We start from the raw sequence: 22,671 nt of genomic DNA, 5'->3' as shown, positions 1-22,671 counted from the left end.
TAAAAGCATTTTCGAGGGAACTAGTGCTGTCTCGCGTAACGTTTCATAAAAACTATACGTATAAATAAGTTTTAAATAATAATTAGCTAGATCTTAAGGCTTAATTATATATAGATAATAATCTACTATATAGCTTAACTCTAGAAAAACTCTCTCTATATAAGATAAAAGATTTAGAATTTAAATATAAGAAAATACTAAAAAATAAGACGCGGGTAAGTGAGAAAAGATTAAAAGACCTCTTTTTACGATAAGAGAAATAAGAATAAGAAGTAAGAAATAAAGGAAATATAATCTATTTAAGACTCTTCTAATATAGTAGTCTTAATTATTTTATTATAAATATATATTATATCTCTCTCTTACTAGCTCTTAATTAAATTATAGCGATTAATATTATCTCGCGTAATATCTTATAGAAACTATATATATATATATATTTTAATTAATAATTAATTAGATTTTAAGATCTAGCTATATATAAATAGCGATTTACTATATAGCTTAATTCTAAAAAAACTTCTAAAATAGATTTATATCTAATAAAAATATATTAGCTTTAAGCTATATAAGAATAATAAAAATAATATAATATAGCGAGAATATAGATTAAATATATTTCGATATATAGATAACGAGTAAAGGCCTATAAATTAAATTCATAATCGTTTTTTTTGATTAGAGCTGTCGAGTAAATTTAATAAGCGAATTTTAATAAGCGATCTTTAATAAGCGATATTTGAATTTCTTACGCTTTAATAATTATAAGATTAAATTTTAGAATTCTTAAAAATTTGAAAAGCGTAAATAACGCTTTATAATTTAAAAAAAAAATCTTAAAATTTTAATAGAAAATAAAAAAGTTATTTTTATTATGAATAATATATATCTATTTTTTTAATAATTGTAAATGCTAATTTATTTACTCGCGGTAATTTAGTCGATTTAATTAAAGAGCGTAATAACTCTAAATTAATAATTAACTATATATATAAATTTAAGATTTTTAAGCTTAGCTCTATCTTATTCTATTATATATACTAATATAAATTAAACTTTTAACGATTAAATAGTTAAATCTTATTATTTATTAGATTAATATTTTTTATAAAGATAGCGATTTCTTTATAAAAAGAGTATTCTAAGTAATAATCTAGATAATTAAGTATATATAGAGTGTTACGTAATATAGCGATAATATATTATTTTATAAAGATTTTATTTAGATTAAATAATAGCGATAATCTATTAATAGAGAAGTAAGTAAATAAGTTTTATAGCGAATAAATAGAGTAAATATTATTATTTATAGCGATAATAGATAGAGTAATTTCTCTTCTAAATAGATTTATCTTTAAAATTAATAGAGATAACTTTATATAATAACTATAAAGCGTAACTAAATATCTTATAATATACTATTATTTAAAATTATTATTCTCGAATTTAGTTTAAAATTATATAAACTCGTTTATATAAAGAAATATAATAAATATAAGATAAAAGAAAGTATATAAGATAATTTTCTCTAGAGAAGTTTTATTAAATTAAGTAAGAATATAGAGTAGTAGATCTTATATAATTAGACGATATTTTTTAATATTAGTCTTATTATATAGTTTATAAATATTAGTAATTATTCGCTATAATAGTAGATAGTAAAAGATCTTAAGATTCTTAAATTTTATATTTATATAGATTAATTAAATATTTATAAGATAAGTCTTAATAAATTTAATCTAAATATAATAGTTAATTAGATATATAATTTAGCTAATAAGTAATTAAATAATAGCGAAAAATATAATAATTCTCGATAGAGTATAAAACTTAATATAAAAGATCTTCGTCGTTTAATAACTACTTTTTATTTTATTAATAAAATTCTATTAGAGATATCTCGCGATATTATAATTTAGAGAAATCTTTTTATATTATAATTTAGATAGATTATAATTTAATAATTTCTATATAGATTAAGAGCGCTTAGTTATAAATATAAATTAATAATTTTATTAAATTTAAAGCGAGAAAGTAAATTAATTAAAGTATTCTATTTAATAGAAATTTAAATTATATTATAAATAACGAGTAAAGATCTAGAAATTAAATTCATAACCGTTTTTTTTAATTAGGGCTGTCGAGTAAATTTGATAAGCGGGTTTTGATAAGCGATCTTTGGTGAGCGATATTTGAATTCCTTGCGCTTTAATGATTATAAGATCAAATTTCAAAATTCTTAAAAATTTGAAAAGCGTAAATAACGCTTTATAATTTAAAAAAGAAACTTAAAATTTTAATAGAAAATAAAAAAGTTATTTCTATTATAAATAATGTATATCTATTTTTTTAATAATTATAGACGCTAATTTATTTATTCGCGGTAATTTAGTCGATCTAATTAAAGAGCGTAGTAATTCTAAATTAATAATTAACTATATATATAAATTCAAGGTTTTTAAGCTTAGTTCTATCTTATTCTATTATATATATTAATATTATATTAAGTAAATAATATAATTATTTATCTAAGTAATATTATAATTAATTATATATAGAATTATTATAAATATTTTTAATAACGACGTTATTATTATAGTAGAGTATAAGATATAATTAATATAAATAGAATAGCTATTTATAAATAGTTATAAGAATAATAAATATCTCTTTAAATTAGATATTTTTCTTATAATAGCGAATAGCGAAATATATATTAAATATATTATCTAATTTAGAATAAATAGCAATATTCTTAAGAATATACTCTCTTATTTTATACTTATTAGAAGTATTTATCTATATAAAATAATAATAATATATAATTATATAACGAAGTAGATATATCTTATTTTATATAGATAGAAAGATATTTTATTAATATAAGTTCGCTATAATTATAATAATAATATAATAATATTCTTATTTTTTAAATAGTATAAAGTAAAATCTTTTTAGAAAAGCTTTATTAAGAATTATTATTTTAGCGAAGAAAAATAATAAATCTATCGCTAACTTAAGCTCGTTATAGAGAATATTTTATCTATTTAAAAGAGCTTTTATTAATTTTCTTATCTATTTAAATTTATCGAAAGAGAGTTTAATCTTTATCTTCTTACTATTAAATTAAATTTCTAAAAATTTAATAAAAGTATCTTCTTTATTTTTAATATAATTTATTTTTAAACTATAGTTATTATAGATAATATTAAAATCTTTATTAAATTAGATTATATTATTATTAGATAAAAGAATAGTAAAGAAGTTATTTAGATAATAAAATATAATACTTTAAAATAAAACGATAATAAATATTTAATAAAGAGTCTTAGCGAATAGATTGAAAATAAAAGATATAATATATATATCGAATAATAAGAATCTATCGATATAATAGAAGCTATTTTAAAAGAAACTTAATAATTAAAAATCTAATTCGACTATAAGAATATATCTAAATATATTAATAAAGTCTTATTTAATTATAATTATATCTTTATTTTAAGTAAGTAAGATATTAATAGTATTATTTAATATAATATATTCGAATACTTTATAAATCTTATAAATATAATAATTAATAAAGTATAATTATAAGAAAAAAAGATTATAAATTCTTCTCTAATTATTATTATATTTTAAAATAAAGCTTAATAAAGATAAAATAAAGTATTTTAAGAGTTTTATATCTAATCTTATTAGACGATTATTATTCTTCTACTTTTAAAAATCTTTAAATAATATTTCGAGTATTATAATAATATTAGAATAAAATTTACTTAATAATAACTAATTAAGACTTTAATAATCTATTTTAATACTATAAGCGATAATTATAAGTAAGATATTAGCGAATATCTAATCGAGATAATTTTTAAGTTATTTCTTCTAGTCGTTTTTCTTTAATAGACTATATCTCTTTAATAGAAGCTTACTTAGCGAGATAAATATATATAAAAATAACTCGATTATTAATTTAAGATCTCTTAATATTAATTATAGCTAAGAGATAAAAGAAGATTTTATACTTAATAAAATAATATTAATAAAGACTTTATTAATATAGCTAATAGTAAAATATAATTAATTATATATATTATATATATATAGATAGCGATAATCTTAAGTATTATAGAGTTTATTATAATTAAATTAATTATAATAAAATAATAATTATAATAAAATAATTAAGGATTTTAGATATTTTAATAAGAAGATATAAGAGTAATATTATAATATATCTAGAGTAAAGTTTAATTTAAGCGTAAATTATATAGTAGATAAACTTTTAATTATATTAGCAAAAATCGCTATCTTAAAATTCAATTTTCTAAATAATTATTAAATAATTATTATATATAAATATCGTCTTAATAAAGCTAAATTCTATTATAAACGAAGATCTTATAAAAATAGTATATTAATTAGAAGATATAAATAGTTAATAAATTAGAAATATAATAATAATAGTTTAATAGAGTTTTTTAAAGAAGTAAAATAATTATTTTATAGATAAAGAAATATATAAATTAATTATAGACCTCGAAGTATTAAAAAAACTCTTTAAATCTTTTAATTTTTTTATTATTATTAGCGAGGCGATTAATAAAGCTATTAAATAGTTTATTAAAATATTTAATATTAAACGTTCTATAATAGATTTATTTAATATATTTTAAATTTACTACTTTAAAACGAAGAAGAAGAGAGATTATTATAAGATTATTATCTTAATATAAAAAGAAGCGATATAGTATTACTTTTATTTTAGATAATATTAATATTCTCTATTATAATAAAGTTAAAATTAATTATATAGTTTAAAGAGATATAGATAATAATTAAGAAGATAGAGTAAATAGAAATAATTAATAGATTAATAATATAGAGATTTAGAATATAAACTAATATATAATAGAGATAATCGATTAATAATAAATATAAATCTTATTAACCTCGCTTTATATATAGACGAGTTTATTATAATTCTAAAGTATATTATTTTCATTAATCTATTCTTATTTAAGTTTCTAATAAACGAATTATAATTAAATAATATAGGGATTAAGAATTAGATCTAACGAAGTAAGTAATTTTATTAAAGAATCTAGCTAATAAATAAAAGATATAGCGAGAATAGAGAAGAATAAGAGTTTATTAGAGGGCTCTTCTATAGATTTAATAGATAATTCTTATAAAAATAATAATCTAATAGCGATAGTCTAATATATAGTTATAATCTTTATAATAGACTTATAAAAACGCTTAGAGACTATTAATAGTAACTAAATAGCAATATAGAAGAATAATATATTTTTTAAATAAAAATGCTTTCGTCTAATATCTGAAAAGAGAAAAAGACTAAAAAAACCTCTTTTTGCGATGAGAGGAATAAGAATAAGGAGTAAGAAATGAAGGGGATACGGCCTATTCAAGGCTCTTTCAATATGGCAATCTCGGCTATTCGCAACAGTGGGACTGTGGGTTAGTGTATTTATTATGAGGCTATAGCGTTAATAGCTATTTAATCAGCCGTCTCATCATTATACGATATACGATATTATTATACGATATGCGATATACGAAAGATAGATAAATATAACGAGTATTATTTATATAATTACTATATTAATAATAGACTTTTTATTTAAATTATTCTCTTTTAGAGCTATATTATTATTCTTCTTTTGTAGTTAAGTCTATATATATTAATCTTTATTTAATTATTATAATTATACTTTATACTCTTATATACTTTATAATAGCTTTCGCTACTATTATTAGATTTAAGAAAGCGACTAAATAAGCTATACTCGTCTTTAAAATTATTAAAAAGACCTTTAACGCGATTAATAAGATCTTTAAGATCTTTAAGATTATTAAAACTAAAATATCTCTCTCTTACGAGAAGATCCTCATATATAAAATATTATCGAGAATTATTAGCCCGAACGAGATCGAGGAAATACCTTCATCTATTATTAAAGTAGATCTTTAAAAATTAATAGTCTAGTTATTTAAGATCTAAGAGAAGCGAAATTATCGTTATTATTACGAGAATCGAATTTATAAGCTATATTACTACTATCGTTACTACTATAATTATAGATATTATTATCATTACTCGAATATATCGAATTTAGATTTATTCGACTCTAAATCGAACTAAGAAGAAAGAAGAGAAATTCTCTTTCGTTACTTCGAAGATAAGAAACCCTTTTTTAGTATTATTAAAAGATTTTAAAATATAATTATTAAGTATTTTAAGTAAATCTTTTTCGAGATTTTTAAGATTAAAAACTTTACTAGATTAATTTATATATATATTATCTTAATTAAAAAGAATAAGAATATTAATAGCTATAATTATATAATATATTATTTTTATATATACTCGATAGTCGCTAGTTACTTTATATATATAGATATAAAAAAAGACTTAAATAAGATTCTTTATACGTATATTATTTATTTATTATAACTATTTAATATCTATAAATTCAATTTTATTCTTATTTATTACTCTATCTTTATTATTATATATATCTAGAATAGCTAAGATAATTTTAAGATTTAAGAAATAAACGATTAGAGCTATAAAGATCTTTTTATATTTAAAGAATCTTATACGAATAATAGTAAGCTAAATATTAATACGCTTAACTCTAATAAACTCGTTAAAATTAAAGAAAATAAAATTTATAGAGATTTTAATAGAGGTATCTATAATCGCGAGCGTTATATCTACTTATATATCTATATAATCTATTAATAAAATTATTTATTAAATAAGTATTTTAAGATTTAAAATCTAGTTATAAGTAGCTCTAATTAATTACTATTAGATAATTATATTATTAAAATAGAATAACTTTTAGAATATCTATAGATATTATAATTACTATAATATATATTTAAGAGATTTCTATATACGCTATATAATCTATTAAACTCGAATTTATCTTATTAAGAATTATTAATAATTAATAATTAATTTAAATAGTTAAATAATTACTTAGATTTAATATTTATTAAGACTATTTTAACTATTCTTTAAAAGAGCGTTAAGATAGATTTTTAAGATTATATTCTAATCTATTATAATTAAAATTATCTATTAATATATTAAGTATTTAAATACTATCGACGAATCTTTAAAAATAACTTTAATAATATCGTCTAATCGAGATTAACTTTTAAAAAGAGTTCTATTATATCTATTCGCTATTCGATTTAATATCGAAATATAATAGAGATTAAAAACGAATTTATAATTTCTTATTTTTATATAATTATTTAGTTAATAATAATATTTAGATAAAGTAAGATATATTAGAATATATTATATATAATAATATAGTAATAATATTATTATAGAAAGATCTAAGGGCTTAATTTATTAAAAGAGATCTTAAAGATACTTTTAGATATATATTTATCGCTATATTAAATTAATAACTACTTAATTTTAATTATAATAAATACTATTAAAAAGAATAATATCTATTATTTAAATTATATATATTATTATTTCTATTTAATCTCTTTATAAAAGTCTTTATTTAGATCTTAATCGCGATCTTTCTATAGAAAGTAATACTCTATTATTTAGACGATTTTTTTATAATTCTTTTATTAAATAATAACGTAATTATATATATTTAATAGTTCGACTAGCTATATAGCGAATTAAGTCTTTAAATTAATTATATAAAGAATATTATAGATTTTATAATTAAATTTTTAGAAATTAAATTCGATAGTATTTATATATAGATAAGACTTCTCTTAAATAAGCTAGCTAAAATAAAAATTATAATTAAAAATCTTCTAAAAAGAGTAATTATCTTATATTAAAAGCTCGAGTTAACGATTAATTTTCTCTCTTTCGCTATTAAAGTTATAATTCTAAAAAGAATATTCTTAAAATAACTTTTCAATATTCTTCGAAGATTTATAATAATTATATAAATTATAGATAATATAAGAATAGATTTATTATAATAAGATATCTTTCTAAAGTATTAAAATAGCGTTATCTTAATATGCTATATTAATAGTTAAGTTATATAATATATATAAATTAATATATTTAGAAAATTTAATATAAGAGATTATATTCTTAACTATTTTAACTATATTTAATTAATTTAATTTAAAAAGATTTTTAATATAAAAATAATTATATATTATTATTTTAAAAATATATAATTTAAAGAAATAAAGATTATTTATTATATAATAAAGCTATAGCTATATTAATTATAAAAATCTCGCTTAATTCTCTATTACGATAATAATATATACGTTAATAAATTATATAAATTCTTAATATATAAACTAGTTATAATCTTATTATACGATATAATTATATTAATAACTATTTATAATATTATAATAATATTTATTTAGATATCTATAAAGGCTAATTAGCTAGTTAATAATCTATTATATTTTTAATATTAAAAAATCGCTAATATATATTTATAGCTAAAAGATCTTATATCTCTATTAAAATAGAGTGAAATTTATTAGAATATTAATATAATTAGATTATATTATTTTAAGAGATTATATAATTTCTCTAATAAAGATTTATTATTAAAATTAAAAAGATATATATAACTTTAATAAGATTTTATATAATTTATTATATACTTATAGAGATCTAATCTCTCTTTTTAATAATTATAAATACTTTTATTAGCTAAATTATTAATTTAAATACTTATCGCGTTAAATTAAAGTCTATAAAGATATATCTTATCGATCTTAGATTAATCTATATAAATATAAAATTTAATAATTTTCTAATATTTTATTACTTTTAATTATAATATATTATTATAAATAGTTAATATCTTTATAGCGAAGCTAATATAAAAAAAAACGTTTTATTATTAAGAATCTATTATTTTAAATTCTTTCTTATTTTAATAAATTAATCTATATTAAGACGACTCTATATATCTTCTTTTATCTTATCTTCGCGATATTTCTATATATAAATAAATTTATTTATAATAAGCGAGATCTTTAATAAAAAAACTTCGACGAATAATTTCTTATATATCGCTCGATAAGACTATTTAATAATTATCTAGAATTTATACTTCTAATATCTAAAATAAATCTATTTTATTATAAGATTATACTTATAATAATTATATTAGATAATAACGCGTACGTAGTTAAAGTTTTATATTATTTTTTTAGATAAAAAGTCTTATCTAATATATCGCTATTTTAATTAAAAGACTTCTTTTTTATTAGAAAAATCGTTATTAGTAATCTTTATAAGATATTAATATTATTTAATATTAAGAGTTATTATTTAGATTATTTCTTTTATAAAAAGATTATAATATTAATATATAATATTAATCTTAATAATAATAAGATTTAATTACTAGATCGTTAGAAGTTAGATTTCTATTATCTATATATTATTACTTACTTAATCTATATACTTAAAGTATTATTATAATATTAATATCTTTTAATCTATTCGCGTTAATACTATTAGTCTCTACTACTTACTATAATAAATATTATTAAAAATTATCTTCGAGATCTTCGTTCTTTTTAAACGATATCTTAGATTTTAAAAGTTTTTCTAGCGCTAAGAGGCTTTTCTAGATTATTAGATATCTAGAAAAGTCTTAACTATCTTAATCTAAATATATCTAATTATATATCTATATATCTACTTATATATATATAATTTTTATATAATTTTACTATTTATAAGTATTAATCGTAATAATAAGACTATAGATTAATAAGTTTATTATAAGACTATAGCGTTAGTAACTATTTAATTAACTATTCTATTATTATATAATATACGATATTATTATATAATATACGATATACGAGAGATAGATAAATATAACGAGTATTATTTATATAGCTACTATATTAATAATAAGCTCTTTATTCGAATTATTCTCTTTTAGAGCTATATTTTTATTCTTCTACTTATTTATATCTACATATAGCCTTATTTTTACTCTAAGGTATATCGCTTAGATATAGAAGTTTTTCTAGCGTTAAAGAGTTTTTCTAGATTATTAAATACCTAGAAAAGTCTTAGCTACCTCGGTCTAGATATACCTAATTATATATCTATATATCTACTTATGCATATATAATTTCTATATGGCCTTACTATTTGCGAGCACTAACCTGCCATAAGTGTGTGCTGTGCCTCTCCCTCACTAGCCCCCAGTCAAGCTGTGGCGAGCTTCCACACCTCTTCCAACAATTCTTGTAAGCCATATATGTACTTCGATTACATTAATGAGTTTTACATTGATGAACAGCTTCCCTTATAACAAAAGCCTCAGATGTTGGTAGGTGGGTCTTTTCTATAGTACCATGGCATCTGCACGGCTCTCTTCAATTGGTCTTCCTTTTCGACTCAATCCCTTCAAACTTCTCCGCTGTATATGCACTGCTCCCTCACTTGTCCACTCAAACCCTCAAAATTTCTCAACGTGTATCTCCCAGTCCTCGCGCTCCTCTGTTTACTCATATCCTACACCTTGGCGGATGGCCGCCACACCCAACCGGACGTCATCGGTTGCCCAACCATGATGACACTCGACGTAATGAACCGCGCCGTAACGGATTCCTGCGCTCTCAATTTCCAGACATCGGATGCCTCCCCCACGAAAGCGATTGCGGTGGGCCCGAGTTGGCCAGGCTTGGACTACAGCGCGCAGATCTACCAAGACAACTGGGGAAACTTCGTGTCCCTATGGGCCAATTTCCGCGTCGATCGTGCTTCGAACCGAGAGCCGTATCTCCTCTACTACCAACCGTGCATCTCTCTGCTTGAGCGAGCCGAAATTGGCAACGGCACAGAGTCGCATGGGGGCATGAAGGACTGCACGAATACCACCGGGAATGGACTTTTACGTATGGAGGATGGGGAACTACGGATTTTGGAACTGTCTTTGCGGAGCCTATCTGTCCATCTGGCCTTCATTGTCTACCGGACGGGCAGAGACCTGGAGGTTGCTGATTTGTCGGCTGATTCTTCGGTACTACGCAAGACCTTTCTTTTCGTACAATGATCATCCCCTCGCCTGTGCTCGATCGGTAACGTAAGCGAGAATCGTATGTTGGGATGTCCATAGTTCGCACTGGAAGGAAAAAGGGGGAAAAGAACATGGAAAAAAATAGAGAATTTTTTTCTGGGGGGAAGTAGGCCAGCGTCAAATGAACCTGGACTTGCCCAGAGCTAGGAGGTCTCCCACACAATTCGCTGCGCGCCTCCCGTCCTCCGGTATATCGGCCTGATATCGACTTCTGGACGAATCTTTCGTATTTCCAACAACCAGATCGATTCAGACTTGTTCAACGTTATACCTCTTTCTCCTCTTCCTTAGGCTTGGGATTGAAGTTCAGAAGTAGGAGCGAGGAGAGAAAAACGGTTTGATTTACTCTGATGGTGATTTCCTAAGTGGAAGAGGCGTACGATGTGAACTACTCCAATGGCGGCATGTGCCTCGGTGATATCCATGTAGTGTGGGTGGGGAGGCAGGCGCAAACTACCTCCTCTCATGAAACGTTTCAAAAAATCGCTCCAGTTCCCACGTGCTTTCACGAAGGAGTACTTGAGCAGGAGTCGGAGCCAGAGCGTGCTCTCAACGGCCGTCGCTTCTGCTGAATCAAATGGCGTGCTTACCTGAGCCTATGCACCTGCTCGTGCCGCTCAGCTAGCTCACTCGCGAAACCGGCCACGTCCGTGCAAGCCGAGTGAGTGGGTACGCGAGGAACGGTGCGCCTACTTCTTCAATTCTTTCCCTTGAATCCCGAGCCGCTGCGGGGAAAATGACCACGAGCCAACGCCGCGGAAAGGGACGTAAATTCGTGGGGTTTTTATGTTATGAGAAGTGAATAACAACATCTGAATCATAAGTCGTTGAGTTCTACTCTCAAGATAGTTCGCAGGAGTTGAGGCTTGCGTTCGATCAGTCGTGGGAACCCATGTACTACTTCTCAGAGCTCTCACTATTGTGGTCAGGTCAAACTATTAGGCCATAGTCTTGGGCGGCACCTTAGACTTCAAAAGGCCAACAGAGAGGTATGATGTTCCAAATCTGCTCTGAGCCGAGACTCGATGCCTTGCAGCTTCGTCGTGATTAGGAAGTAGTCGCAGCACCTGCCACATCCTTTGACAGCTTTTCCTCTCTGGTCCCACCGGGTAGTCTAGCCTGGTCTTTCAGACCCGCTTCTCCAGCATCGTTCTTCCCGCACGCTCTGGTAGTCTTCGCTACCCTCTCGTGCCTCCACTTCGCTCCCCATTCCCGTATCAGCCAAATCACCACGGAGCCAACGCCACCAGTGAGCACGGCCAAGGCCGTGAAATACCATCCCCTCCCTAAGACACCGACGAGAGGTTGAACGGCCGCGACGCCTGAGGCGGCCAGGGCACAACGAGAGATGGAGGCCGCTGCCGCGGCCGTGCTAGGACTCTCTGGAAACACATCCACCAAAAGAGTATTGAAAATGGTATAGATAGAGGTACCAAGGAATCCTTGAATGAACTGAAGCAGGAGAGGAATACTCACGTGACTACGTTGGTCGAGGGCCCATCCATATCCAATCAAAGCGCCTGTCAAGATCGCTAATAGATACCAGGACCCTCTTGTCCTCGCCCTTTCAATCGGAAATTGCTGAAGATCGTCACCGCGCTCTCGGTCAATCGTGAGTCCTATCTCTTTTGCTGAGGTCCTATAGTTTCGATCCATCAATTTGCCATTTACATAGCCACCAGAGATGATGCCGATGCCTCGTGGGAGATATGCGAGCCCGATTTCAAGTTCGTTGAAATGGTAGATGTCTTTGAACGATGACGGGATAGATGTCTGAATGCTGTAATCGACCATATAGTAGGACGCATGCATCCACAAGACAAGAGCCGCGTCTTTCCACAAAATTACTCGTAGACAAGGCAGTGGATTCAGCATTTTAACCGTCCTTCCGGTCCTAGCCATTGCTTCGGTGGCGGCGTTAATCTTGCTTTGGGCAGTCTCCCCGCAATTCCCATCCGACATCCTTGGTTTTGGGTCCTCCTCTCTCCCTGCGCTCCTCGCTGTATTTCCCCCCGTCCTCTTACTCCGGTCCCGAAGAAACGACAGCCAAGTCCTCTCCCACCATCGTTGGGTCTTGACACTCCCATTCCCAACCACAGTCCTCGCCGTCTCAGGCAAAAGTCCTCCCACAGCTACCAGCAGTATTATGCCGATGACAACCAAGAACCAGAAGACCCAATTATAATCTCCCGACTTGAACGCAACCCAACCCCCAACGATAGGCCCCACACAAGTGCCCAGGTTCAAGGCCATGCTTACGGGCCCAACCATTTTCCCCCGCTCCGCCGGGACACACACGTCCGCAACGACGCCATAAGAGACTGCGAAAGCGGCGCTGGCTCCGAGGCTTTGAAAGGCCCGCAGGACCACGAGGGTGGCATAGCTGTTATGCTCCAGTGCGAGGCCCAAGTTCGACAGCACGTAGAGGGTAAGAGTAATAAGATATACGATTCTGCGGCCGAGGGAGTCGGAGAGGGTGGCGAAGATGGCGGGGGACAGGGCTTGAAAGATGATGTAGATGGTTATGGTAAGATTGATTGCTTGAGGAGAGGCGTGGTAGTGGGTGCTGAGGAGAGGAAGGAGAGGAAAGTAGATGGTTGCCGTCAAAGGGGATGTTATCGTGGTGAGACCGAGGAGCAAGGTCAGAAGGCGCTTCTCCCGTACTGTGAAGATTGTGTACAGGGGGCTGGGTGGATCTGTGGAAAGGGACGTCGGCTTCGGAGGAGCGGGCTCTGGAAGCTTGGAGAGTGAGGCTTGAGGCTTGCTCTTCGACGGAGGCTCTGACAACATTGTCTGGAGTTGAAATCATGAAAATAGAGAAGGCAGAGATCAATACCGTCATCCAGCAACGCTTTTCATCTTAGATGCAGCTTGGATAGAGTGCAGACCGATTACTGGGCCGTTTCTAGGTAGATAATGCAGATACGCTTGACGGTGCATGCAATGTCTATCGTATCACAACAATTGTTGAGGCATGTCCGCAATAACTCCATCAACTCTGCTTGACGCTGTTGTAAGCGTTGCGGTCTACGGTACCTGGCCTTGCGGTATAGCAGACCAGACACAGTCCTTATCCGCAGTTGTGGAAATGTAAATCTCTATCTACTCAAGCATTGCAAGTCTTACACCATCCTTACGTCTATGTGTGACTACCGCGTGCTAGCTCGCCATTCTCATGTACTACTGGCTGGTGGATTCACCAGTGTCGACGCTTTTGGATTTGCTTGCGTCCTGAATTTCACTCTACCGCCTAGAAGTTGGTTTGCTTCCAGGTCTCTCAGACCTGCAACATCTGTACCATTGGCTGCCGAGGCACGGCTTTGATTGCTGAATTTCGATGGACTTCTGCTCCGTCAAGTTTGTCTAGCATTCGCAGCAAGCAAGCATAGCAAGTTTGCTCAATGCCACATACAACTGTCGAAGCCAGGTGTTGGCTCACTAGTGTGGCATACACCATGAGATGGTCTACTGCGGCAATCACCAGCTTGTCACTCCTACACTACTTGTAATGACCGCAACTTCGCCATCCTTGGGGCAGAGGAAAGTCCCATCTTGTAACATACAACATTGCTCCAAGCTTTCAGTACTTGCCCAGTCTCGTGGCACGAAATAATGACGTTTTAAATCGCTAGTATGCGTTATAGAGTTCATTCTGAGTGTACACATCCACAGGTCTTTATCCAGAAAGACGAGTGTCTGCCCAGGGAGGATACCGAGTGGGACTTCTATCCTCGTCATCACCTCGTTGGAAATATCGAGGCAATCGAGTAAAGCGGGCAATTTGTTGTGATGCGAACGCGCCAGCAAAGAATTTTCGAATGCCACCAGGCGCTTCGTGCTTCTCCCTTGAGTGACAAGCTTGCACAACTGAATGAGAAGATATTTGCCGTCCTGCGTGAGCATGGCCTTGTCGACGTGGACTTCCTCCTTCAGCCCAATGCTTGAAGTCAAAGATAGCTGCTTCATAGATGTGTTTGTAATTTCGTCGGCATCAAAACTCGACCGACCGCCGAATTGGAACCTGTCTTCCGGATATTTCAGAGAAGCTACTTTTGCTAGGTCTTCCCATTGGACTATTTCCAAGTTTCTAGGGCCTACTCCTAGAAGAAGGTTTCTCTGCCCCGGAAGGTTCATCCATCTGCGGATTTCTCCCTTTTCGAGCACACCAGAGAAAGCCACGCTTCCGGTCTCAACTGACCAGATCTGACCAGCATCTTGGCTGACTATCAGAAGCTTTGTGGAATCTCTATTCAACAAGATCTGATGGATCCCCCCTACCGTCGGTTTGGACTTCGCGGCGAGTAAGGACTGCACCTCGAACTCTGTGGTTCCAGGATGAACAGCCTGAGCATTCAGACGCTTCACTGTGATGTTTCCGCCAAGATCAGCTGCCGCTACATGGCTTCCGTCTTCACCCCAGGTCAGATGATCGGTCGTGAGGAAACCGGTAGACTCTGACAATATTAGTAGGTGTCCTCTCGTCTTGTCGAATAGATGCACGGTGCCGTTTTCGTGGCTCACGCAGTACAGTTGGCTGCCAGGGGCGGCGGCAAGCGCGCTGATAGGATCGATCGACACAACCCAGGCCTCAGAAACGTGAGAAATGGAAGTGGATGTTTGATAATCACTCGCCGTGTCACTAGCAGCCTCTTCAGTATCAGAAACACGAAGGAGGCAATTAGGTTCCCAGGCATTGACAGAAGAACCCCTGAGATCGTAAAATCGCTTGCAATCGGGACCGAACGCCAGGTCAATGACGAGGTTTTCCGAGGAGAGTTGATAGATGGCAGCGAAGTAGGCAAGGTTCCAGACTTTGACTGTACCATTACTGTCGCTTGTTAGGAAAAGTTTGCCGTCAGGGCTGACCTGAACTTCATCCGCCGTCGTGTGCGCCTCTTGGTACTCGTCACTGCTTGGACTCCATTTGAAGACACAGCCATCTTTGTACAGGCCAACAAGTTGGTCTGCGACAGGATTCCAAGCGATACGATCAACAGCCATCCAGCTGACTGATGGACGAGCTTGATTAGCTCGGTCCTTGACAACTCGCTTACATCTGCCAAGTAATCGGGGTACATCTGTAGCCCAAATTGACAATGGATAGCCTCTGTATGCTACAGCAATTTGAGTGGCGTCCGCATTGAAAACCATGAAGGAGGGAGAGGTGATAAAACCTCCCTCCACCGCCGAATTCTCTCTTAATAGGTCGGGTTCTGGATTGTGCCAACCTAATCCGACAGCATTGATAGAGAGATGCCTGACGACCTTGTCATCTGATGCGACCAAGATCATTGTATCATTCGGTGCAAATGTTATCGCAAGCGCTTTGCTATCAGCCGGATTGGCCACCTTGGCAACAAGCTGACCGGAGGGGATGGCCCAGATCTTAGTAGTTCGGAAGCCGTACGAGACGAGTCTATCGCACGTGCTATTGAAAGACATTCTCGTGACAAGCTCTGCGTGACGCAACGTACAGGTCTCCTCGAAGCTGACCGAATCCCACAGCACTATTGACCCAACAGAGCTTAGGACCGCAATATAACGACCGGCGCAGGTAATCTTCCAGGCCTTGGCACCATTTTGTAGAGATACTCTCGCCAGACAATCGTTCCATGCTGTATGCGAGATACCAGAGATTGCAAGTATTGAGCTTTCGGTTCTTCCAAACTGGCGAGACATGATTGAGTTTCGAGGACATAGTGGAGGAATGATCTTATATATTGCGGTAGGATCATCGAGTAGATGCCTCCCAAACTTCGCCACGATCTTCACAAGGTCAGTAGCCCACAAATCAAACAATTCCAAGTCTTGTAGGCGGTGGAGTAATGGGTTTTTCTCAGTATTGAGCTTGCCATTCAGACCACTAAACCAACTCAGCACCCGCGCAGTGGTTACCAACACTTCCAGCTGACTGAACGAGGCTAGCGAATGTACCCAGGTAAGTACAGAAGGTCCTTTGAGAAACTTTACTAGCTGATTCATCATGCTTTCTGAAGTGGTGGCGGCTTGCCGAAGATGGTGCGTGAGTGACGTTGCAGCATAGAGTAAAAACGGCTCCGTGGAGCGGACAACTTGTTGATTTCGTCCAAGTTTAGAACGTAACTCAGGACGAAGCAAGAAAGATATCGTCTTAGCAAAAAGCTCCCCGTGAGACTTCTTCTCGTCGATGAAGAAATAAAGGCTGGGTGTCTGAGTCAAATAATCTCGCGCAGTCTTGTGAACCATTGCGACGTGTGAGCTGCGGTCGACGACAACGAATTGCCCGCAAACATCTTGGATCGTCCTTTTGAGGTCTAAGAACTCAGGAAACTCTGGACTTAAAGCTTGAGAAAGCTCTTTCAACGTCAGTGGATGATGTGCACAGACGATCCACCTCAACAGCGTTTTTGCTAAGACCCGATCTGCTTCCTTCGAATTGTTTGAAATACTGAGCTCCATGCGTTGATACAAAGCACCCATTCCGGCAGGTACCTCTTCCAATGTTTGCATGATAGCTTGCTGTGTATGACAGCCAAGAATTTCCTCCAGCACAAGGCGTACCCAAAGGAAATTGCCATCAGCACGATGGAGGATGCTTTCTGTCACTTGCAACTTTAGGTCTTCCGTGCCACGCATAAATTTCAGTTCGTGTTCGACGTAAACTCGAATATCAGACATGATATCGGCGTGATAGTCGTTTTGAACTGTGTCGACAGGAACAGAAACGGACAGTCTATTGAAGGCAAGGGACAATGACTGAGTTCTTCGGCTAGTGATCAAGATATGGATAGGCGTACGGAACGTGGGGAGACTTTGTAGTAGTTCCAACAGGACTTTTGGTGACTCTGACTCGTCCAGTGCATCTATGATCCAGTACAAAGGTGTAGGCAAGACCATCTGGGAGAGGACCGAGGTGAAAATCTTGTGCCAAGTGAAACGAGCATCCTTCTTCTCAAGTGTTACTCCCTCACGTGACAACTTGACCATTTCTCGTCTGAATGCGGGTATACCTTCCGCCATCTGAAATCCAATAGATCTTAGAAGAGCTGCCGGCGAACGTTTGGTGGGATCTCCAAAGTTGATGAAGAAATACTGACAGTAATGGCCCAATTCGCGCACGTAATTTACGATATATGTGGCAAGTACGGATTTTCCGCTTGCAGGAGGTGCATTCAACCAGGCAATACAAGACCCGGACGCATTTTCTAGCCACGTTCTGAATTTCGGATCTGACAAGATCCATCCGCAAGTGCCTGGCATCCAGCGTTGTTGCAGGAAGGCGAAGTCGTCCTCTAGACTTTGGTTGGTTGTGAAGAGCTTCTCGACCAGTTTCGCTTCGTTCGATGAACGGTTTTCCCTTTCGGCGACGCCTGGCGTTGGTAACGTGTGTGAGTACAGACTAGCCGAAATTCCAATATCACTGAAATTACTTGAGCATACCTATTGACTGAAGGCTTTCCACCGAAGTCTTCAGCGCATTTCTTACAATCACGTAATTTGAGTCCTCTTGATTGATATATTTGCAAACATCATGGTGATCCGCATTGAGAGATTTAGAGATCTCCCCAGGATACCCAAGTATCGACGATTCCTTTCCAAGCACCATCTATCGGGATGTCAGTATCGATGACGGACAACTCAAAGACTAATTTCTGCCACAGACCACTTTCTTGGGACCCACTTGGGTAGGCAGTGTTTCGTAAAATGAGAAAATGGAGATTTTCGGCGCAACATGGCGGAACTCCTCATTAATTTCTTCGATCGCTGCAGAGCTCCTGCTCAAGTCGACGATGAAATCTTTCGGGGATTGAAAGGAGACAAACAGCATCCTGTTGAGCAACTCCGCTAGATCTGTGCCCCGGTGAGGTGTAGCGAGAAACATTATTGCAGATATCGATCTAATAACGTCTCGATAGTTCTCATCATTTTGTCCGAGCAGATAGGCCTGATAAATCAGCCTTCATTGTACTGTATTCGGCAGTACGTACCTTTTTGACTACTAAGCCCCCCATAGAATGAACAACAAATATTATCGGGACCTGTTGACCTTAGCGGAGTCAACCATCAAGAGAATTGTGTGGACGGACATTCCCAATCCCAAGATCTTCCGTATCTATATCCTTTCCGAATTTCATCTCATACAACAGATCCTTTGCAAAATCTGCTATGTTCATATTTTGGGGGCCGCCCGAGCGGAACTTCGCATTGTACCCGAAGGTGAGTATTCTTGCCGAACAGATATCCGGCTCGAGCGGCAGCCATTGCTGTGGCCAAAAGAGGTTGTGGTCTTGATTTTTTGACCACGTCCTGTGACTAGCGCCTCCGAGGCCATGAACAAATATGATGTCTAGCGGCGCGGGTGATGACGGTCGATATACCACGTGCAACCCAAGCTCATCGGTTGGCCCTTGCTCCGCGCCAGATCTCTCCACGTGGTAGGATGAGAATGGACTAGGTCCTCGCGTTGCCATCTCCGCTTCTTGTGCATCGTTTGCAGCAAGGGTTCTCCCTCTTTGGGGGCCGGATGGGGTGTTTGCGAGAGGACGACGAGCATTCGCGGCGGATGTGGCTAAGAACTCCGGTACTTCATTTTTGGGCGAGACATGGGAGCGGATTCTTTTCCACTGGCGGCATGGAGTCAATGAGCGTTTCAAAAAAGGTTGGGATAGATTGGCAGGGAGAGAATTACCATTGTTGTGGCTCATGTATCACACGATTCATCATCTAACCATTAGCAAATGGCCCAAGGCGGCGACAATGCAACCATGTAGTCGCAAATTGAGATGATGAAATGCGAACAGAATCGAGTCGCATGTTTGTCGTTGAAGACTGATGGTATCAGTGGAGCTGGTGAACCGCAGTGAAGCCCGGCAACGGTGGCTGGCTTGCCAAGCATTTCGAGCCCGGAACAATTGCACCTGTATCCTTCCGGGCGATCAGTGCAGCAAGATAATGGAGGTCAGGGATGGGGTGTTGGGTGGGGGTAAATCTGAACCCTGGCACGAGTCATGGAAGTGATATCTGATGATAATGCTCGTGGCCCGGCCGAATGTGAATCTGAATGGGGCAAAGATCAGCCAAATACGACCGACCAACACGGCATACGTAGCGCCTTTAATTGCGCTGGTCCACAAGTAAGCAGTGACGAGGCTGCAGCTTCTCGATTTGGGCGCACTGCAGAGATGTCGTACTGTACTGTTGTACTAGTACATGGACCCTCGGCAGCTGGGTGTACATTCAAGGGTAGAATGAATGCCGTACCTTTGGGCAATGGATGGGACAAGAAAAAGCCTGTTGATCGAAGATTTCACAGCCATAATTTACTTGTATGTTGCTTTAGAAAGTTATGAAATTATTGGCCAAGGGATGCATGAGAGATTCAACGCTACAGCGTCTAGAATTAGGTTGCTCCGCAAATCCCATACGGACCTAGCCGAGGCTTGTCACATGCCGTCATTCTAAACCGATGGAAATCATGGAATGGGAGGTATACAAGTAACTAGAGGACGATATTGTTTTTGCTTGCCTGAGGACTATCATCCAGCCAATTAGATCGTATCACAGACTTGTAAATTGAGGTTACGCAAGCGAAGGGAACAGTGGATCTCAAGGCAGAGTGGACAGCTCCTTGTGGAACTGGCAAACGAAGTTTGGGAGACAATGATTTTGTGTAAGATCGTCGCATCTTACCTTCCTTATCTGGCCAGTCCAGACCGTGCGCAGGATCCACGGAGTATAGGGGTTCTCATTTCGTCTGACTGCTCGTGCATCACATATGCATGAGGGCAAGGCTCCCAATAGTCCGGACTGTCAATCCAAAGGGCCTGGATCGCCCAATCCAAAGCCATTTATGGGCCGTACTCCGTCCAGCGTCTTGGACCGTCTGTCCAGAAATTGGGGGCGGTCCATTGGGAAGCTCCCATACGGGAGAGCTTTCGTCCAATGTAAAGTCAGTGACCAAACAGGACGGGGTATTACAATTGGCTCATATCTCAATCCCGGCGGCAAAATCCCAGCGACAGTGCAGATCTCTCGAGTGGAACGAGAAGGATCGAATCACCAAGCCACTATAGCTATGTATGTCAGTTACTCCGCCTGAAATCTTACCCATCTCTTTTTTCCGAGTACTCAATTCATACTGCGACCGCGCAATCGATATGAGCGGCACTGTGCACACTCTCCTTCAGTGCCCACAGCCAGGGGCTTCCTCTGCCATAGATGGGGACTTTCCAGTAGACGAAAATGTCACAGCCCATCTCCCCGAAGGCGCCAGGGTTCTTTCCGCCCATAGATACGGGTCTTCCGCTTGGACCATCACAGCTCGTATCACTACCGAGTTGGCCGATGGTTCGGTCAAGAAGTTTTTCCTGAAATGCGCAACAGAAGATGCTGGACACGCAATGATGGAAGGCGAATATTGGGCGATGATGGAGCTCTACAAAACCATACCGGCGGGGATTCCGAAGCCGCTTGCGCGAGGGAAGTTCCAGACCGAGATTCCAGCAACTTATTTCTTTCTCTGCGAGTTCGCGGAAATGAGCAACCAAGTCCCGGATCCCGACCGTCTCTGCGCCCTTATAACTGAGCTGCACAGGAAAAGCGTATCTCCCACTGGGAAATTCGGATTCCATGTAAGAACCTGTAATGGCCGAACGCCGCAGGCTACAGAATGGGACAGTAGCTGGACCTCATTCTTTTCAAAGTTTATGATACACGTCATGGCCGAAGACTTCAAGACCAACGGATCGTGGCCAGAGCTCGAGAGGACCGGTGCGAGAATAGTCTCTCAGGTCATACCCAGATTGGTCGGAGTTTTGGAAACAGAAGGTCGAAGCGTCAAGCCGTGTTTGATTCATGCGGATCTCTGGGAAGGAAATACCGGCACCTCATATGAGACAGGGGACATCATCCTATTCGATGCCGGGTCTTACTATGCCCACAACGAGATGGAAATAGCGGACTGGCGTTGTCCATACAATAAGGTGAACTCGAAGATCTATACTAAGACGTATCTGAGAAATTATGGCATGAGCGAACCCGCAGAGGAATGGGACGATCGCAATCGTTTGTATTCTACATATTATGATGTTGTCTACTCAGTCAACCACATGCTTCAAGGGAGGAGTGTTCGGCAGATGTGAGTGGCCTATTCCCGTCCTCGAAATAAGACAGAAGGAACGACTGCATTTGGACGGCTCCGACTGGCAATCGCTGTGGTGGAAGAGGACGAACTTCGCGCTGATTACAGTACGAGAATAGGGCGTACGACAACATGTGCTATCTTGTCGCCAAGTATGCACCTTGGCCAGGATCTACAAAGAGCGCACAGCATTAGGGTTCTAGAGCTTGTGGCAGAGTCAGCTCAGAGTACAAATAGCATTGCTGAACATGACTGGACGTTCCAGTCTTTTCTTTATACCTTGCAGAGGCGCATATTGAAGTGACGTGGTGGCCTTCTGCAATTTTCAGCATACGAGGTCGCGTTTCGGCGACACCAATTCATCTAGCTATAGTCCAAGCTTCGGCATTGGCGCACCTTAGCTCAGAATGCGTTTCAAAGTCCGCCCAAATGATGCCTGGAAGGTTA

At 35.3% G+C, this 22,671-nt stretch overlaps 4 protein-coding genes across 4 annotated transcripts; 2 read left to right on the top strand and 2 right to left on the bottom strand.

Moving 5' to 3' along the window:
• Positions 1-10,598: 10,598 nt before the first annotated feature.
• HO133_003126 (uncharacterized protein) lies at positions 10,599-11,190 on the top strand (the record flags this gene model as incomplete). The annotated part of the gene is made up of 2 exons (XM_037294050.1): positions 10,599-11,032; positions 11,145-11,190. The coding sequence occupies 2 exons, from the start codon at positions 10,599-10,601 to the stop codon at positions 11,188-11,190; spliced, it is 480 nt and encodes a 159-aa protein (XP_037150128.1).
• A 962-nt stretch (positions 11,191-12,152) lies between these two features.
• On the bottom strand, positions 12,153-13,895 carry HO133_003125 (uncharacterized protein; the record flags this gene model as incomplete). Its single annotated transcript, XM_037294049.1, has 1 exon — positions 12,153-13,895. The coding sequence occupies one exon, from the start codon at positions 13,893-13,895 to the stop codon at positions 12,153-12,155; it is 1,743 nt and encodes a 580-aa protein (XP_037150127.1).
• Positions 13,896-14,582: 687 nt separating this feature from the next.
• On the bottom strand, positions 14,583-19,776 carry HO133_003124 (uncharacterized protein; the record flags this gene model as incomplete). The annotated part of the gene is made up of 5 exons (XM_037294048.1): positions 14,583-18,504; positions 18,525-18,565; positions 18,748-19,029; positions 19,172-19,708; positions 19,774-19,776. The coding sequence occupies 5 exons, from the start codon at positions 19,774-19,776 to the stop codon at positions 14,583-14,585; spliced, it is 4,785 nt and encodes a 1,594-aa protein (XP_037150126.1).
• Positions 19,777-21,241: 1,465 nt separating this feature from the next.
• Positions 21,242-22,225, top strand: HO133_003123 (uncharacterized protein; the record flags this gene model as incomplete). The annotated part of the gene is made up of 1 exon (XM_037294047.1): positions 21,242-22,225. The coding sequence occupies one exon, from the start codon at positions 21,242-21,244 to the stop codon at positions 22,223-22,225; it is 984 nt and encodes a 327-aa protein (XP_037150125.1).
• Between the last annotated feature and the right edge of the window lie 446 nt (positions 22,226-22,671).

The sequence above is a fragment of the Letharia lupina genome (assembly GCF_014066315.1).
Source record: "Letharia lupina isolate WasteWater1 chromosome Unknown contig_16, whole genome shotgun sequence".
In the NCBI taxonomy this organism is placed as follows: domain Eukaryota; kingdom Fungi; phylum Ascomycota; class Lecanoromycetes; order Lecanorales; family Parmeliaceae; genus Letharia; species Letharia lupina.
Note: the sequence above shows the minus strand (reverse complement) of the source record. Positions and strands in the feature narration are given on the sequence as shown.